The sequence below is a fragment of the Sminthopsis crassicaudata genome, chromosome 2 (assembly GCF_048593235.1).
Source record: "Sminthopsis crassicaudata isolate SCR6 chromosome 2, ASM4859323v1, whole genome shotgun sequence".
Classification (NCBI taxonomy): domain Eukaryota; kingdom Metazoa; phylum Chordata; class Mammalia; order Dasyuromorphia; family Dasyuridae; genus Sminthopsis; species Sminthopsis crassicaudata.
The window spans coordinates 29,085,287-29,105,021 of NC_133618.1; the positions used below are offsets into that span (position 1 = coordinate 29,085,287).

At 41.0% G+C, this 19,735-nt stretch overlaps 1 protein-coding gene across 1 annotated transcript; it reads right to left on the reverse strand.

Moving 5' to 3' along the window:
• Positions 1-17,367: 17,367 nt before the first annotated feature.
• LOC141553153 (lithostathine-1-alpha-like) lies at positions 17,368-19,509 on the reverse strand. The gene is made up of 5 exons (XM_074284992.1): positions 19,431-19,509; positions 19,101-19,219; positions 18,619-18,756; positions 17,805-17,916; positions 17,368-17,435 (listed from the first exon to the last, which is right to left on the reverse strand). The coding sequence occupies exons 1-5, from the start codon at positions 19,507-19,509 to the stop codon at positions 17,368-17,370; spliced, it is 516 nt and encodes a 171-aa protein (XP_074141093.1).
• Positions 19,510-19,735: the final 226 nt, after the last annotated feature.

Consider the following 19,735-nt stretch of genomic DNA (forward strand, 5'->3'; position numbering starts at 1 on the left):
ATTAACTGTTTAATTCCTTCCTAAATAGTGTTCTTTTTTGTCATAAAGAAAAGCAGTGCTCGACAAACGGATTATGTGTGATTTGTCCAGGGTTCCAGGGCTGGATTTGAACACAGATATTCCTGACTCCAGACTCAGTGCTTTGTACACTCTGGTGCCAAAATAAAAGACATTAAATAAAACAAAAGACAAAAATAAAAGAAATAAAAATTATCTAAGAGTATGCAATATTTACCATCTATAAGAGCCCCCATCTCTCTAAAGAAAAGAACATGTCTTTTATCTTTTTTTAATCATATTTTAAATCTTTTATGTATGTACACATATATTACATAGAGTGAAACTATAAAAGCACATAGCATTACCCCAAATGCTAATGCATTTATTATAACATAAATAATAAAATATAATAAGTCATAAATAAGTGGTAATTTTCTTTTTTCCCCCCCAAAATTATAGCTTTTTATTGACAGAACATGTGCATGGGTAATTTTTCAGCACTGACCCTTTGGAATGTTCTGTTCTAACTTTTCCCCTCCTTTCCCCCACCCCCTCCCCTGGCAGGTAGTCCAATATAGGACACGTCTTTTATCATCTGTGAGAGAGTCTCCTTGAGACCCCTGAGCACGTTCCTGAGGCGTCTTTGGGTATCTGTTACCACTTACTGCTGACTCTCAGTCACCCTCCACCTTACTAAGGTTCCATTCCAACGTGGCAACTAGCAAAGAAAGCAATCTCCTAGAAGTGAGCTGAGTGAAACAGATGACTCATTTAGCCCAGGAGATTTGATGACCGTGAATTTCCTTTGGGAACCTGGACTGGACATTACACCGCATCATTTCTGCCTCCATTATATTAATCCACTTTCCCTTTTCTCCCCGGATGTGCTGGGCTCTCCGTGGGTCTCCTGGACAGCCACGTTCATCCTCCTTAGACAAGATGATGCTATTTCTGAGCACTCTCGTTCTCAGCTCCCACCCCAGCCATCCTCTGTCTGTTTCTGTCACCTCCCTACCTGTTTTTAGATTCTGGGGATACAACACTATTTCTTGCCCTTAAGACACTTGTATTCTATAGGCAAATAGCCTTCTTATTTTAGATTAGATATAGGGTGATAGGCGTGGGGCAGTCAGGGCAGCAGCATGATAGTCTAGGAATATGGAAAAGCTTTAGGAAGAAGGCGACATGAGCTGAACCATGGAGGAGACTATAGGACCTAAAGTCTAACAAAGCATTATTAGGAACATCCGAGCAAAGGAGCAAGGCAGGTGGAAAGTGAGAGTATCACCCTTGAGGAAGAGCAAAAATGTTAGTTTGATGGGTTTGTAAAGCAAATGAAAGGACTAACATGCAAGTAGTCTGGAAAGGGAGATTGGGGCCACGTGGAAAGGGCTTGAAATGAAAAAATACCTGATGCTGGAGACCCTAGAAAGGCATTAGAGGTCATTCCAGGACGAAAGTGCATGGCTGCACTTTAGGAAATTACTTTGGTAGCCTTGTGAAGACTGGGTTAGAGTGGGTTAGATTTAGCCAGAATAGTAGCAGTCCTGAAGTCAGGAGGACCTGAGTTTAAATCCAGCCTCAGACACCTAATACTTCCTAGCTGTGTGACCCTGGGCAAGTCCCTAAACCCCAATTGTTGGTTAACTTTTCTATAGTGCTTTTAGTTGCAATCGCCTTTTACATATATTATCTTATTTGATCCTTGCAACAAACCCATAGGGTAGATGATCTTATTTTTTTTTAATTTTCAATATTATTTTATTTTTCCAAATACATGTAAAGATAGTTTTCAACATTCATTTTTGTAAGGCTTTGTGTTCCAAATTTTTTTCCCTTCCTCACTTTCCTGCTTTTCCCTCAAGACAGTCAGTAATCTGATATAGGTTAAGTATGTCCAGTTCTTTTAAACATATTTTTGTCATTTGTCATGTTGTATAAGAAAAATCAGAGCAAAGGGGAAAAAAACACGAGAAAGAAAAAACAAGCTAGAAAGTTACAAATACTATTCTTTGATTCACATTCAGTCTCCATAGTTTTCTCTCTGAATGCGGATGGCATTTTCCATCCCAAGTCTAAGGGTATAATAATCTTTAATACTATTCTTTGATTCACATTCAGTCTCCATGGTTCTCTCTCTGGATGCAGATGGGATGGAAAATGCCATCTCTAAGGGTATAATAATATTTGATCATGTTATTGAGAAGTGCCACGTCCATCACAGTTGATTGTCACATGATCTTGCTGTCACTGTGCACAATGTTCTCTTGGTTCTGCTCACTTCACTCAACATTAGTCCATGTAAAATTTCCAGGCTTTTCTGGAATCAACCTGCTCATGATTTCTTATAGAACAATAATATTCCATTATATGGCTATTAGGTGATAGTAATTCTCCCCTTTTCCAGATGATGAAACTAAGGTGGCAAAGATGAAGTGACTGCAAAAGTCTGAGGCTGGATTTGAACTCATGTCTTCCTGACTTCCAATAGAGCATTACATCTAATAGGTCCCTTAGCTATAGGGAGACCACTTAAGGGTCTACACCAAAATCCCCTGATGAAAGGCTTGAATTTTCATGTTGGAAATGGGTAGAGAGAAATGAGCTTCTGTGAGAGATTCTATAGTGAAAAAATACAAATATAGTGAAAAAATAGCGAGAGAAACAAGAAGCTTCTTGTTAATATGGAGTGGGAACGAGAGCTTGGAATGACGCAAATGTTGAGAAGCCATCGTGAGTGTTGATTAGGAGGCTCCACAGCAATAGAGAAAGCTCAGGGAAGGGAGATGGGACAGCCATCAGGCTCCCCGAGTCACAAAGCTATGAAGTGGTACAGCTCAGACCTGAAAGCGCATCTCTGGATGTACTACCCTTAGCAACAACTAAAGGCATGTTTCCTTAAACAAGCCCTGGCTCTATTCCTGTTAAGCTGGGCACTGCTAACAGGGGTGGGTGGGGGGCTTCTTGGGCCCTTCTAGAACTTCCTATTCTTCCTTATGGGGATGGATACCTCCCTTCTCAGCTGACCCCAGTCACATTTCCCTTCTGCCTTTGTGGTTGTTATGGCCTCTTGAATTTCTGTTCTACTCCTTGTTCTCTTGGATAAGAAAGACTCTGTCCTGTTTCACCTCCAGGAGTCCTGCCTTCACCTTCTTATTTAGTTTTCCTGAAGGCTTTTCCAGAAGTAACCCTAGGAATTCTCCCCTCCACTGATGATCCCTCTGTTCTTATCCATGTAAATCATCAGGAATGATAATGACAGATTGGTGGATAAATTTGACCCGCCCCTCAGCAGAAGAAAACTTTCTGCAGATTCAGTGAATTCCAGATTGAGGTTCTCCACCTGTAATTTTAGGTTCCTATGTAGGCCGGTCACACTACGGGCCGTGGGTCCTCCTTTGTGGTCCCATCTCATGTACAAAGCACATTTTCCCAATTCTAAGTTTGTGTCCCTACCTTCTGACTTCTCCTCCAGTGTGAGTCTGGCCCTCTATCCACTGATCCATGGGACCTCTTAGTGTCCTGCTTATAGGCTCAGAAGGGGATTAGACCAAGTAAAGACATTACCTGAGGAAAGCTTGGTAGGCAAACATGGAGGACAATGTGGTGAAGGTGGGGAAGAAGAAAAAGATGGAGGGGGAGAAGGAGGGAATTAAGGAGTTAAGTCAGAGAGTCACAGAGAAAGCAGAGAGGAGAGACAGAAACAGAGAGAGAAGAGAGAAATAAAGACAGAGAGATAGACAGAGAGATAAACAGAGGTAGAGAGAGACAGAGTGAGAGAGAAAGAGATAGAGAAAAACAGAGACAGAAAGAGAGAGAGAGACAGAAAGATGGGAAAGATAAGGAGAATTAGAGTTTAGACATCCATCGTGCCAAATTGAAACAATAGATGTTCTCCAAGATCCTTTTCAATGCTGACAGTGGTGAGATATCTATCAGAAGATATTGGCCAGTGGCCAATGGCTCTGGTAGCCCTGGAGCAGTGAAAATGGGAGGTTCTCCATAAGTGTGCCATGGCAACACATCAATCAATAAATAAACATTTAGCTCCCAGTATGTGCCATGCAATGCACTAAGTGCTGGAGATACAAAAACAGTTATAATGGAACAGCAGTACACATTCTCTCCGCGTTTGCCCTTCCCTGGTGCCCGTCTCCTACATTTGTACCTTAGACATGGCGTTCTGTACTTGGGTCTTCCTCCAGATTTCTTCCCTAGCTTCCCATGTTCCATTGCATGTTCCCCCTTTATGAACCAAAGCAAGCTCATTCTTCCCTGACAGCATGTATTTGTGAGACAGCGGGCCCCAAGTTTGTACAGTACATAGTCTGTTGCTTCTGTGACTATTTGTTATTCCATTAAGTCCCCTTCACGTTGCACTGTGCATCTGCTGGATGACTAGTAAAGGAAAACCCACTGGATTTGCCACGGACTCAGGCTATGATTTTGAATGGTTGCCTTGAACCTGCCATAGCTTTTCTAAGGACCCATATTTGAGAACAATGTTTTTGTTTCGGGAAGAAACAGAAGATAATGGAATGGAGGGGAAAAGAGCTGGTAATCATAACTGTAACCATGAATGGAATGAGCTTACCTTAAAATGGAAATGGAGGGCAGAATGGGTGAGAAACCAGAATCCGACAATGTAGTATTTACAGGAGACCTATTTGAGACAGAGTTAGAATAAAGAGCTGGAGCAGAATTTCATATGCTTCAAATGAAAAAAAAAAAACAATTTAAAGAAAGAACAGGAGTACAAATCATGATCTCAGACAAAGCAAAAACAAACATAGACCTGATTGAAAGAGAAAATTAGGGAAGTTACATGATATTACCTTAGCCAATAAAGCAATATTTTAAAAATTAAGGACAAGTTTATCTGATAAAGACTTTATTTTTCAAATATATACCGAGTATAGAACTGGGTAAATTTATAAAAATAAAAATAATTCCCCTTTTGATAAGTTATCAGAGAATATAGATAGGCAGTTTCTAGGGGAAGTCAAATCTGTGTATAGTCATATGAAAAAAAAATGCTCTAAATCACTATTGATTAAAGAAATGCAAATTAAAGCAACTCTGAGATGCCAACTCATACCTATCAGAAATGACAAATACTGGAGAAGTTGTGGGGAAAATAGGTATACTAACAAATTACTCATGGAGTTGTACACTGGTCCAACCATTCTGAAAATAATTTGGAACTCTGTCTAGAGGGCTATGAAAATGTGCATGCTCCAAAGAGCATATTGTTCTCACAAGTACAGAACATTTATGTCCAAGGAACAAATAGAGGGGATAGAACAAACACCCTTGTGGAAGGGCAAACAGAGAGAATATGCCATTTGATTGTAGGCTCTTTAGGGAAAGAACTATTTTTTGCCTCTTTTAGTATCTCTAGCATTTAGCTGGCACCTATTAGGAACTTAATGTTTATTTATTGATTGATGTGTTACCATGGCATACTTATGGAGAATCTCCCATTTCTACAGCTCCAGGGCCACTATCTTCTGAAAAAGATATATCACTGCTCTCGGCATTGAAAAGAACGTTGGACTTAGCTAATCTGATGAATTCAAGGATCTAAATTGATTCCATAGGTCCCGTGATGAAAAAATGCTGTCCACTTCCAGAGAGAGAACTGATAAATTCTTAATGCAAATTGAAGTATAATTTTACATTTTTATCTTTCTTGCTCTTTTGGAAATATGGCTAATATGTAAAAATGGTTTTCATGATTCCGCATGTATAATTAATATATTGCTTGCCTCTCTCAGGGAGAGAGAGAATTTGAGATGCAAAATTTAAAGACAATAATGTTTAAAAAAAAAAACCAAAGGAATGAATGAAAGAACAAAAAAAAAATTAATGAATGAATGAAAACTTTTCCTTAACATCCAGGCTCCAGTTGACTTTTTTGGAGCTCATGTGCTTCATGCACTCTAAGTTCTTGTCATACTGTCAATTTTGATGTTCCTTGCATACAACACTCCATCTTATTATTCTTTGCCTTAGCATAGGCTAGTCTCCCCTTTCCATGCTAATATGCTTTCCTTCCTTATCTTTGCATTTTAGTATCCCTAGTCTCTATTCAAGTTCAGTTTAGCTGCCATCTCCCATCAAAAACCCATCCAGATACTTCTCCTCATGCCAGAAATTGTTTTGCACTAATATATGTGTATACATATGTACAAACACATCTATGAAATATATATGTATTTGTTGATTTTCCTCTGTAGAATGTAAATCCTTTGAAGAGAGTAATTTTTTTGTATCCCCAATGATTTCCCATAGCTAACTCTTTTTTTTTATTCATTTTTCCAAATTATCCCCTCCCTCCCTCCACTCCCTCCCCCCAATGGCAGGTAATCCCATACATTTTACATGTGTTACAATATAACCTAGATACAATATATGTGTGTAAATACCTTTTTCTTGTTGCACATTAATTATTAGCTTCCGAAGGTATAGGTAACCTGGGTAGATAGACAGTAGTGCTAACAGTTTACATTCACTTCCCAGTGTTCCTTCTCTGGGTGTAGTTATTTCTGTCCATCATTGATCAACTGGAAGTGAGTTGGATCTTCTTTATGTTGAAGATTTCCACTTCCATCAGAATACATCCTCATACAGTATTGTTGTTGAAGTGTACAGTGATCTTCTGGTTCTGCTCATTTCACTCAGCAACAGTTGATTTAAGTCTCTCTAGGTCTCTCTGTATTCCTCCTGCTGGTCATTTCTTACAGAGCAATAATATTCCATAACCTTCATATACCATAATTTACCCAACCATTCTCCAATTGATGGACATCCATTCATCTTCCAGTTTCTAGCTACAACAAAAAGAGCTGCCACAAACATTTTGGCACATACAGGTCCCTTTCCACTCTTTAGTATTTCTTTGGGATATAAGCCCAATAGCAGCAATGCTGGGTCAAAGGGTATGCACAGTTTGACAACTTTTTGGGCATAGTTCCAAATTGCTCTCCAGAATGGCTGGATTCTTTCACAACTCCAACAACAATGCATCAGTGTCCCAGTTTTCCCACAGCCCCTCCAACATTCATCATTATTTGTTCCTGTCATCTTAGCCAATCTGACAGGTGTGTAGTGGTATCTCAGAGTTGTCTTAATTTGCATTTCTCTGATCAGTAGTGATTTGGAACACTTTTTCATATGAGTGGAAATAGTTTCAATTTCATCATCTGAGAAATGTCTGTTCATATCCCTTGACCATTTATCAATTGGAGAATGGTTCGGTTTCCTATAAATTAGGGTCAGTTCTCTATATATTTTGGAAATGAGACCTTTGTCAGAACCTTTACCTTTAAAAATATTTTCCCTATTTGTTACTTCCCTTCTAATCTTGTTTGCATTAGTATTGTTTGTACAGAAACTTTTTAGTTTGATGTAATCAAACTCTTCTATTTTGTGATCAATAATGATCTCTAATTCTCCTCTGGTCATAAATTCCTTCCTCCTCCACAGGTCTGAGAGGTAGACTATTCCCTGTTCCTCTAATCTATTTATTATCTCACTCTTTATGCCTAAATCATGGACCCATTTTGATCTTATCTTGGTATATGGTGTTAAGTGTGGATCCATATCTAATTTCTGCCATACTAATTTCCAGTTTTCCCAACAGTTTCTTCCGAATAATGAATTTTTGTCCCTAATGTTGGTATCTTTGGGTTTGTCAAAGATTAGATTGCTATAGATGTACCCTTTTTTGTCCTTTGTATCTAATCTATTCCACTGATCTACCGGTCTATTTCTTAGCCAGTACCAAATGGTTTTGGTGACTGCTGCTATATAATATAGCTTTAGATCAGGTACACTTAGACCACCTTCCTCTGACTTTTTTTTCATTAGTTCCCTTGCAATTCTCAACCTTTTATTCTTCCATATGAATTTTGTTGTTATTTTTTCTAGGTCATTAAAATAGTTTCTTGGGAGTCTGATTGGTATAGCACTAAATAAATAGATTAGTTTGGGGAGTATTGTCATCTTTATTATATTCACTCGGCCTATCCAAGAGCACTGAATGTCTTTCCAATTATTTAAATCTGACTTTATTTTTGTGGCAAGTGTTTTGTAATTTTTCTCATATAATTCCTGACTATTCTTTGGTAGATGGATTCCCAAATACTTTATACTCTCAACATTTGTTTGGAATGGAATTTCTCTTTGTATCTCTTGCTGTTGCATTTTGTTGGTGATACCATAGCTAACTCTTAATAAATACTTATTGAATGAACAATTTCAATGAATGGCTGACCACATTAGCTTTTGATCTCTCCCTCTGTGTTTTGTGTCATTTTCTCCTCATAAATCTAGGAATTGCTATGGATTACCCAATCTATTCAATGGAGACAACTGAAAGTACAATTCACAGAGTGACTGCTGGTTTTGGAATTAGGAAGACCTGACCTCAAAACTAGATCAAATACTAACTACATTATCCTGAGCAAGTTACTTAATTGCTGTTTGCCTCAATTTTCCAAACTGTAAAATGGGGATAATAATAGCACTTATCCTACAAGATTATTATGAGGATCAAATGAGATAGTATTTGTAAAAAGTGCTTAAATGCTGTATAAATGCTTACCATTTTTGCTCTGCAATCAAAATTATATTCACAATCCCCATTGACTGACTTCCTCCAATGGTTTTATTACTAGCTAAGTGCCTCCAAAACTAGTTGGAGGAAATTTATTGACATTATTTCCAAGACATACTTTATAGACTTAGTAATAAAAGGAGAAAAATGATTGGGTTACATAGATCAGAGTTTCCATTCAATCTTTGGATCCAGCTACCTCCAAAGGCAGACAATTTTCATTGACTACACTGTTTTTTTTCCCAGCCTCAAGACAGGTGCTAATCTGGAAATTTAGTTCTCAGTTAAGAGCTTATTAGGAGCTGAGAAAGCACATTATTTTTTCATTCATGGGCTGGAAAATGGAAGAGTTCCAGGGAAGTAAATAGTAAAATCCAGTAATAGGCTTGTAAATATTTCACAGCAACTTTTTAGGGGTTAAAACTATATGCATAAAACATTTTAAAGTTTAATATGTGTTATTTTTAATCTGTATTGTTAACAAAAAAAACAAATCAAGGCCTGATGTATAGGATTAGTGATTTCCCAAGGTGTAAATGATCACACTGAACATTTAACAATCAGCTCTGAAGGGCCAGCTCCAGAATACCATGAGATTCCTTAGATCTTAAGAAGTTTACAAACTGTTGCAGTGGTGGATGCTGCTGGGATATTGGAAATTCAGCAGGGCCTATGGTGGAGTCAGAAGCCTTGGGCTTCAATTCTATTCAAGAACTTTGATTAAAAGCCCTGTTTCAGGCATTGTGCCTAGTGCTGGACACATGAAGACATAACTGAAAACAGTTCCTGCCCTCATAGAGCTTATATTTTATTAGAGCAAAATGACAACTGCACAGAGACTCTGCTGAGAACTGGGGCAAAGGAGGTAGCCATCTTGAAGAGAAGAGCCAGGCTTCTCCTTTGCTCTAGTGTTCACTAAATCTAACTGAGTGAATTGGATTTAACTTCTGAAATGAGCCTTGGAGAGAGATAGAGAACCCAAAGACCCCCATGGGACTGCTCTCCAAATTTAGTCAACTCTCTCTTCTTCTTCTTCTTCTTCTTCTTCTTCTTCTTCTTCTTCTTCTTCTTCTTCTTCTTCTTCTTCTTCTTCTTCTTCTTCTTCTTCTTCTTCTTCTTCTTCTTCTTCTTCTTCTTCTTCTTCTCTCTTCTTCTTCTTCTCCTTCTTCTTCTTCTTCTCCTTCTTCTTCTTCTTCTTCTTCTTCTCCTTCTTCTTCTTCTTCTTCTTCTTCTTCTTCTTCTTCTTCTTCTTCTTCTTCTTCTTCTTCTTCTTCTTCTTCTTCTTCTTCTTCTTCTTCTTCTTCTTCTTCTTCTTCTTCTTCTTCTTCTTCTTCTTCTCCTGCTCCTCTTCCTCCTCCTCCTTCCCCTTCCCCTTCTCCTCCTCCTCCTCCTTTTCTTCTTTCTTCTTTTTCTTTGCACAGTGCCTGGCACATAGTAGGTGTTCAGTAAATGTTTGTTACTTCCCCTCCCTTTGCTTGATGGATATCCTCCCAATTTCTTCTTTCCACCTATAGTCCCAGCACTCAAAGTGGAAGAGCAGACAGGTTCTGAGTTGGGGATGCGGGACCAGAAACTCCCTCCTCCTCCATACTTTTGAGTAGAAAGAGAGGAGAGAACAAAGATCAAGCCTTCAGGGGATTGTGAAGGCCTATCCAGATGGAGCCCCAGCTGCCACATTCTCAGCAATCATAGAGGACACAAAGGAAGCTTCAGCTTCTTTTGGCAGGGATGCTAGGTGACCCCGTGGCAGATTCTGACAATTAGCTATAAGGGAGTAGGGAAAGGTTTAGTTATTAGCAATGGAGAGGAGGAAGGAGCAATGGGAAGCTTTGGGATAAGAAATCTCTAGACTCAGCCTCTTCTTTTCCTCTTCTTGGATCCATCTCCTTGATAGTCCCATTTCCCCCCTTCCCTTTTCTCTCTAAGTTTCTCACCACTCTGAGAACTGTCCTCAAAATAGTGCTGAAGGTGGTGGGAAGACCCTGGAGGGAGGGACCCACCTGTTGGCTCATACTTGGCACATTGGAGGTGCTTATTAATTCTCAACCATTGAATTTTTGGTTGAATTGCCAGGCTTAGGCCCAGCAGGGAAGTGAAGAGAGGGCCTAAGAAGCCTGGGGGCATCACCCAGGGCAGCATTTCTTTCAATCTGAAGGGAGGGCCATAGGATTGGGGCAAAAGACATTCCTAATTTAGAGATGGGACCAGAGAAAGGAAGTTTACAGTTGGAAAGAGCAAAGATCTTCCTTTTTTTTTCTTTTTGCTTTCAGAGTTGATGACAATCCCTCTCTTGTGCCCTTTCTCTTCCCTCTAATAACTAGGGAAATCTGGAGACACTATGGGGAAAAAGCTAATGGCATAGGAGCCAGAGACACATCCTGTCATACATATTCTAGGATAGCTTTTGCTGACAACCTTCCCCTCTAGCAGCTTTCTCCCCAAAGTTAAAATGGCTCATTCCCTATCCCAGCATAAGGAATGGCCTGAATGACATGGAATGATCTCTCCACTTCCAGTTTATCTGTCTTAAAAGACTGTAGGATGGTATATATGACCAGGAAGTGTCAGATCCTTTATAGAATAAACTAGAGGGGGAAATAGATATGAGCAGGAATGAAAGGGAGGAACCATGGCAGGATGGTTCTAGGAAGGAATCAAGGCAGATGAAGAGAGTAGATAATAAAGAGTCAGAGTACACATGTTGACAAGTGATGAGCTAATGTTGGACATGGGGACGATTCTTTTCCAAGAAGTGTTCAGGAGCTGGCATAGGCAATGCCCTCTTCCTGGCATGCAAGATCAAAGATATTTCAGGAGCATAGAATTGGTTCATTCTCAAATGATCATAAAATCATAGAACTTGAACTTGGAAACACTTCAGAGGCCATTTAGTTCAACCTCCCTAATTTCAGTTCAACCCCTCCAATTTCACATTTAAGGAAACAAGCCCAAGAAGGTTGTGTGAAATACAGCTTTATTTTTATTTTTTACTAACATTTAACTGAAATTTAGCATTTCCTCTAATTATTTGAAAACATTCTGAGGAGTCCATAGATTTCATCGGACTGTCAAAGGGATCCATGCTGAATAAGAAAGATTCCTGTTGCTCCATTCCAATAGTCCAGGGAGTCAGGAACAGGAAGAAGAACATATGCCCCCAGGAAGGAGTGAGGTTCCAACAAAGCCCTGAAAGGGGAGGATCAGATCCAGAAAAAAGGTGCGGGCACGATCCTAATAACAGAAGTAAACAAAGAGACTGAAAATACCAACATATATTACCTGTATGTTCAATCCTTTAGCTAAGAAATATGGTGGCAAGGGTGTTGAATGAAAACCACAATCCACAAGTGGCCAGTATTAACGAGACATTTTTAGTATAGAACAGAATGAACCAGATGCCTAATCTAGCCCAGACTAAGTTTCTGGGAGAAAAGGGCTAAGGAAATCAGGAAGTGCACAGGAGACCAGTAGCTCCCCACTGCCCAAATTCATGATGGTGCACACACATCACAACTGTGCAACCTCAGAGCAACAGGACACAGCCAACTGCTGGTCTCTCCTCTCTCAGGTCCATGTCGACTAATTGTTTAAATTTTTAAGAATAGAAGATTTGAGAAACGGAAGAGATACAAAAGGACTCTAGTAATCACCAGGATCAAGCCTACTTGAATGTCCCTTGTCAAGTGCTTGGTGTCTACTGGTAATTAGGGATTGCAGGCTGCCTTTTTCTATATACTCTGTAACTTGTCTTTATTCCTCTTTAAAATTTGTCTCCTAGGATAGAAGCCACTACTATCTTGTACCCACGAAGTACATCCCCGTTTCTCATTCAGGATGTTCTTTCTCTTTTACTTTTACCATGTCATTAGTATAGGTTCAAAAACCATTTTTATTATATATTATATTATTATTATTATATTATATGTAATAATATATATAATATAAATAGCACTTATTATATGCCAAGTACTGAGCTAAGTGCTGCTGGTACAAAAAGGCAAATATCAGCAGAGTCTTGGATGTGCCCAGTCCATGCCCAGATGACAGATTCTCCCTTTATTTAACATCTTCAGACCAAGGCTGGAAGACTACTTGGTAGGGAACTTCTGTGGGACTTCTTTTTCAAATGCTGGTTATACTAGATGGCCTTCACTGCCCTCCCTTCCTGCTCTGAGGCTCTGCAATTTGAGAAGCAGATTCCTCTGTTGATCTATTATGGTTGCCCCAGTAAACTCCTTGAGGGAAGATACTGTCTTTCATCTCTTTTGGTATCCCCATCACCTAGCAAAGTGCCCAGCTTATAATATGTCGATTGATCAAATTTCTCACCAATCACCATGCTGCCGTGGACAGAGACCATTCCCAGACCTTAATTCTTTCATGATTGGAACTCCATTGCCTCCATTACTGGTTGCCTCTGCTCCTCCCGTACTCTAGGAAGGAAATGCCTCCATGAATCTAGGGGTTCCTACATCCCAGAGGGAAGAGAATGGCATGGGATAGATAGTGGAGGTGCAAGTGTCTTTCTTACTCTAGCTGAGGAATCAGCTTCACACAATAGTTTGAGCTGGTTCTGTTTGGGGAACCCTTTTCTCAGGCTTAGTAGAGTTAAAGGATATTGTTACTCCATCATCACCTATGGTCTGGGTGGAGAGGATTAGGCAGGGCAGTGGTTAGAAAATATATAAATAGTGAAATAAATAGTGAAACACCTTCCACTAACCACCTACCTCCCCTGCTTCCCACCATAAACAGATGAAGAGCATCTTGCTCAAACTCCGTCCCTCAAGACATTTATCCTAGTCTCTAAAAATTCTACATGCTACCATTCCTACTGCTCTGCTGGGATTCCTCAGCACCAGCCCCCTTCCATATCCATCACATCCTCTCTATAAGATCTGGGAAGAGTCTTTGAACCCTACAAACTCCCAACCATTTCTCTGTCTCATGGTGCCTGCCCCTGCTGCTGTCCAGGCCTCTCCTATTCCCTGTGAATATGTCCAAACTCCCAGGTTTTTTGTGGGACTCATCTTGTGTCAGGTCTGGCAGCAGCAAGCATGTGAGGAGCAGTCCTGAGAAGCTGGGGGACATCATAGCAGAGAGCTATTTGATTGATTCTGGGGAGGAGACAAGAGAAATCCTGTTCTCCCTGGGCATGTCCCACCTAAGGATCATGGAGAGAAGGGGACAAAGATAGTGCCTTAGACCTCTATTGAACCAGGGTCATACTGTTCTCCTGTACTCTTGGCCCAGACTATGGCTAACCTCTCTCTTTTTGTTCAAAAGAGGCTAAGTAGTAGGCAGTATATTTTTATCTATTTTAATAGCTTTTTATTTTTTTAAATACACGCAAAGATAGTTTTCAACATTCATCCTTGAAAAACCTTGCATTCCAAATTTTTCTCCCTCCCATCCCTCCCCTAGACAGCAAGTAATCCAACATATATTAAACATGTGCATTTCTTCTAAACATATTTCCACATTTATCATACTGCACAAGAAAAATCAGAGCAAAAAGGAAAAAAATGAGAAAAAAGCAAGCAAACAACAACAAAAGAAGTAAAAGTGCTATGTTGTGATCCACACTCAATCCCCATACTCCTCTCTTTGGGTGCAGATGGCTCTCTCCATCACAAGTCTTTTGGAATTGCCCCAAATCACCTCATTGTTGAGAAGAGCCAGGTCCATCAATTGGTCATCACATAATCTTGCTGTTGCCGTGTACAACGATCTCCCGGTTCTGCTCATTTCCCTCAGCATCAGTTGATGTAAGTCTCTCCAGGACTCTCTGTATTCATCCTGCTGCTCATTTCTTACAGAACAATAATATTCCATTACACTCATACACCATACCAGAAATGAACAGAGAGGATCTCCAAATCCACATGCCAGGACAGGTGGCATCTGGCCAAGTCAATTAAAGAAGCATCTGATGAAGACTCCATGTTTGCTGAAGTGATGTCTATCAGAGAGATCAATGGGGAACAAATCTGGTGGGAATAGCACAATGGCATCAAATGATTTCTGAGGCTCTGTGCCATTGGAGGCTTGTTACCCCCCCCCAAAATAGAATATTTATGTATTCTAATTATATGAATTCCTGTGGATACTGGGCTGCCATTGTCTTTGAGGTCGCCCTCAAAGCATGTACTTTACTTGCTGATGCTGACTTCACCTCCAACATTTAGAGAAGTCCAGTAGTTCCTAAACATCAGATTTGTTTCTTCCTTCTGTAAATGATCCCTGCATTTCATTGTTCCCAATGATGCTGTATAAATTTGGAGCAGAATTATCCCTGTTTTTGTGACTAAAAGATTTTATTGCTCCTTTTCTTATCATGTCTTCTCCTGAAATGCCTTTGTTTTAAACTAATTAGTTGGGCATCATAAGATAGTTTTAGTAGACGATAACCCATAGAACACCTCAGATTAGGTGTAAACTTCTTTAGGCAATTTGCCCTAGGACTTGAGGTGTGCTTCCAAGCACTACATTTGGGATAGATTTGTTGGAAAGATGGTAGAAGGCTATGTTAATGGCCCAAGGTATCTGCCACATGGCAATTTTATGCATTTTCTCTGGCTGTCCTCCATGCCTGAAATTGTCCCCCTGCTCATCTTCATGTCCTAGCATAGGAGATGGAAGAGGGACACGGCCACTACAAGGTCCCAGGGATCTTACTTGTGTGTTAATATCAACATTGTCTCCCATTCTGAACAGGACCCTTCCCAGTAAAGTCTCAAAGCACGCACAATACTTCAACACATGAGGATGGCTGCTCCATTAACTATGTACTTTTTTTGAGAGGGAATAAGGAAGAACCCAAGAATGTTTTATATGTGTCCAAGTACGATGGTCTAGCCAGACACTCTAGGGCATCGCCCTCCTTACAAGTGGCTTAAACAGAGCATTGCCTGACTCACTGCCATATACAGTTTCATTATTCTGAGTTCTGTGTGATCCATTGGTACTCTTATTTATTAATTACTAAATTTGAAACCTTTTTCATTAATTACTCAATTTATTTCTGATACCTCTTTCCCAATATTATGTGTCATTTTTGGAGAAACTGTACAAATGCCCCTGTCCCAATATGCAGTTCCTCACCTCTTTATACATAATACAGTCCCCCAAACTCCTAATCTTCAAGAAACATGTGTGATCTTTTGTTCAAAGTTAATAGATATAAAATTCATTGACTTGTCCAACATTTTGAGATCCAATTTGGGGTTTTCTTAGTAAAAATATTAGATAGAGTCTTTCTCCAGGTTATTTTACAGATGAGGAACTGAGATAAATAGTTATGTGATGTGCCCAGGGTCACACAATTAGGAATTGTCTGAGGCCACATTTGAACTCAGAAAGATGAGTCTTCTGTTTCCAATTCCAGTGTTCTGTCCACTGAACCACTTGGATGCCACATAGGGATTTATAGAGACCTAGATTTAGAGATCTAGGGGCTAGCTCTTTTTTCTAGGAGCATTATGGGAATTAGTCATCAGAGAGGACTCTGCATCAGAAGAGAGCTTTTGCTACTCTCTTTGTTTCTGTTCCTGGTTTGGATGATGCTCTTTCTTTGACTATCTAATGAGTGAGGCTTCACGCCTCTGGCTCAGTTGGGACTAACTCAATAAAGGCCCCTCTGAAGTGATCTTTTATCTCTTCTGTATTATTCTTGTATAGAGAGACTGATGTATGCTCTCTCCCCCCTTTAGAATGTGAGTACCACATTCTTTGAGATCAAGGACCTATTTTTGGCTTTTATTTGTGTCTTTAGAGTGTCTGGGACATAGAAAAAGCTGAAAAATAATATATGGATTGATTAGTTGAAAAATAAGCAGATGAACTAATTTTCAATAGCATTTCTCACACATGGGGAGAAGACTAAGTTCAAGTTTAACAAAAAATGGCAATTCCTACTTGACCTACCAGAAATTCTTAGCTGAATTAAAATAAGGATGAAAAAATGATATTAGGGAAAGATTCAGGGACCAAATGTGGAATCCATTTCTAACTCTGTAACCTTTGTAATTTCTCTGAGTTTCAGTTTCCTCTTCTCTAAGTCTTTCACAAATCTAATATGAGGAAAGAATTTGTAAACCATGAAAAACCACAATATTTAAGAACTGGAAGTCCATCAAAAAATTTCAGAGGATCAGGTCAGAAAGTTTATTCAAACTTATAAAACCATTACAGGAGTCTGCAAGACATAACATTCACAAACATAACCCAATAGGAAGGAACCTGAAGGAGAATCCTCCCTAAATCAATGACTATGAGGAGTCCACAAAGGAGAGAACTGTCTCCTCCCTTCCAACAATACAGGAAAAAGCAAAATTTCATATATCATAATCAAGTTTAATTTTTCAATTTCAATGTGATCCAAATTTTTTGGGGGGATCCTCCTAATTCTTTAGTAAGAACTCTCACCTTCACAGTATATGTGAGAAATTCAACTTGATCTCTTCTACTTTTTAAAAACATTGTGACCATTTACATTCAGGTTATGTTTTAACTTTGAAATAAAGATGGTAAATGGCATAAATGGCACTGGGGAAGTTAGCACTGAATTCAGTGTAAGAGGAAAAGAAGAAATGGAAAAGGAGAAGTGGAGACAGATGGCAGATAATAAGAGGAGAGGGGCTGGTGTGAGGCTGCTCTGGAAGGGCAGAGGCATTATGGCCATGGCCGTCCTTGGCTGTGCTTGGATCCAAACAGCTGAATTCCAGCCTCTTCTTCTGCTTTCTCCTCTAGGCTTTGAACTTGCAGAGGTAGAGGTTCTCCTTCTGACAAGGTTCGTCTTTCCATCTCTGGAATCCTGTAAAGAGATGGTCTAAGTTAGATGGAGAGACAGGTCAGGAGGGTAGGTCCCTAGTCTGTTGACTGAAACTTCTTGGTACCAGATATTCTATTCATCAACTTTACCCATGAGGAGCTGAAAACAAAGGATAATGAAGAGGAGGGAATAGAAGTAAAAAGAGAGAACAGAAAAAATGAAAGAAAGTAAAGAAAGAAAAGGGTTGGTAAAGGGCAAAGAAGAGACAAGAGAGGTGGGGAAAAGGAAAGAATAGACAAGAAATAGAGAGGAAAATCTAGAAAGGAGGTGCCTCATCCCCCCAGGCTTCCACACAACAAAGGAGAAGAAGATGTTCCTGTGCAGCTGGCAGAGGGGAAGGGTTGAGCTCACCAGACTCAGGAGTCAGGCTCACACAATAGTTAGGATTGGTCTTTGCTGGGAAGCCCGTCTCCCAGGCATGGTAGAGGTAAAGGGCATTGCTGCTCCATCTCCACCTGCGATTCTGGGGGAGATGATTGAGAAGGGGGCAGTTAAAGAAGAGTGAGACACCCCACCACCACCTACCTCTTTTAACCCCCTAACTAATAGACGAACTGCACATGTGCCTTTATTTAGCCCAGATCTCCCAACATGCATCTTCTGTTTTCTAAATCTTTCTTGCTGCTGTGATCCTGGCTGCTGCTTCTGGCATTATTCTACCTTCATCCCATTTTCTGAGATCCAGGCAGAGTCTACTATCCTTCCCACCTTCTCTACTATCCCCTGCCCTGAAAGCCTTGAACCTCTAGGGGAGTTCAAGGTCCTGGGTTGCCTTAGGCTGTTCCCCAGATGAAAAATTTCCTGATTGCGACTCTTTTCTATGAGGATGGTACAGAGAAGTCCCATCTGGGGGATGCTGAGAAATAAGAACAAAAATCCTGCTCGTTGAATGAAAAAGAATGGATGGTGATACTGAAATGAAATGGGGGCTAAATTGGGGAGAAAAAAATTCTGCTGGTGGAGGTGTAGAAACCTTCTGGAACTGGACACAGTCCAGAACTCTCCCTCATCCTGCCCCCTGCACTGCTCATTTATTTCCCTAATTCTAGTGCTTTTCTCAAGGTCTTAGACCTCCAAGACTGGTAGGAATCACTTCCCCATCATCCACACACACTGTTGTTCCCCTTCTCTCCAGTCTCAGACAGGGACGGCCCCTCGGTCATACCTTGTTGGGGTCGTGCAAACCAATCCAAACTGGGTTCTGACCAACCCCGTTCTCCACAATCATGGTGGCCACAAAGGCGGCCTCAGCCTCGTTGAGCAGGGAGCCCAGGTGGCCCGAGGGGTAGCCCTGGCACAGCAGCTGTGGAGGGCAGGGAGCAGGTAAATGTGTGGGGAAGGGAGCGAAGGAGGCAGGAGAAGGTTCCTGGGAGCTTCAGGGGACAGGATGGTCAATGGGGTAAGAGAAGAGGCTAAAGGCCCAGGGGGAGGGGGCCATTATAAGATGAGTATGAGATGACAAGGATAACCACTGTGGGAAGCTGAGCTCTAAGGGACACAGAAAATAAGAGAGCCCAGTTCTGGAGTCCCCTGACAGGGGAAGATCAGGGTGAGAGATGAGGGGCTAAGGACTTGTTGTGACCACACTGCTGACCCCAAGGAATATGGAGACAGGGACACAGACCCAGTACCTTCTCCCCAACCCACCTCGGCAGTGTTCCAGGTCTCCTTGGGACCCAATACTCCATAGCAGTGGGAGCCATGGAAGCCAAAGCCCTGGGGGCAGGAGCTCCTGGCAGAGGGGGGTGCAGGGGCCTCTTGCTTGCCTGGGGAGGGAAGAGAGCAGTTACAGGGGAGGTCAGCTGGGGCTTCTGCTCCCTGGACATCAGTCTTTGAACTCTACAACCCCCCAACTGCTTCTTCCCTGTCTCACTGTGCACCCTCCTTCCATCCAACCCCTTCCCTTTCCCTCTTACTGTGTCCAAGCCCCTGTTCTAGGCCCAGGTGGGCAGTCAGAGGGAGGCCTGAGGGACCCACCTTGTGTCAGGCAGAGGAGCAGCAGGCAGGCGAGGAGCAGCCCTGAGACGCTGGGGGACATCATGGCAGATAGCATCATCTCTGATTCTGGGGAGGAGACAAGAGAAACCCTGATCTCCCACCCAAGAGCCATGGGGAGAAGGGACAAGGATGGTAGCCTATTCCTCAACAGACTCATAGTGCTGCTCCTGTTTCCTGGGCCCAGGTTGGGACTGAATTCCCTACTTTTGTCTTCCTCTTCTCTCCTTCCTGGGGTCTCAGGGAATATGCAGACTCCAGGAGCAGGACAGAATCTGGGAGCCACT

Coding starts and splice junctions, on each gene's coding strand:
- LOC141553153 (XM_074284992.1), bottom strand. CDS start 19,509: ATGATGCTATCTGCCATGATGTCCCCCAGCGTCTCAGGGCTGCTCCTC. Junction 17,917..18,618: donor GTTTGCACGACCCCAACAAG/GTATGACCGAGG, acceptor CATCTCCCCCAG/AATCGCAGGTGGAGATGGAG. Junction 17,436..17,804: donor GAGCCTGACTCCTGAGTCTG/GTGAGCTCAACC, acceptor ATCTCTTTACAG/GATTCCAGAGATGGAAAGAC.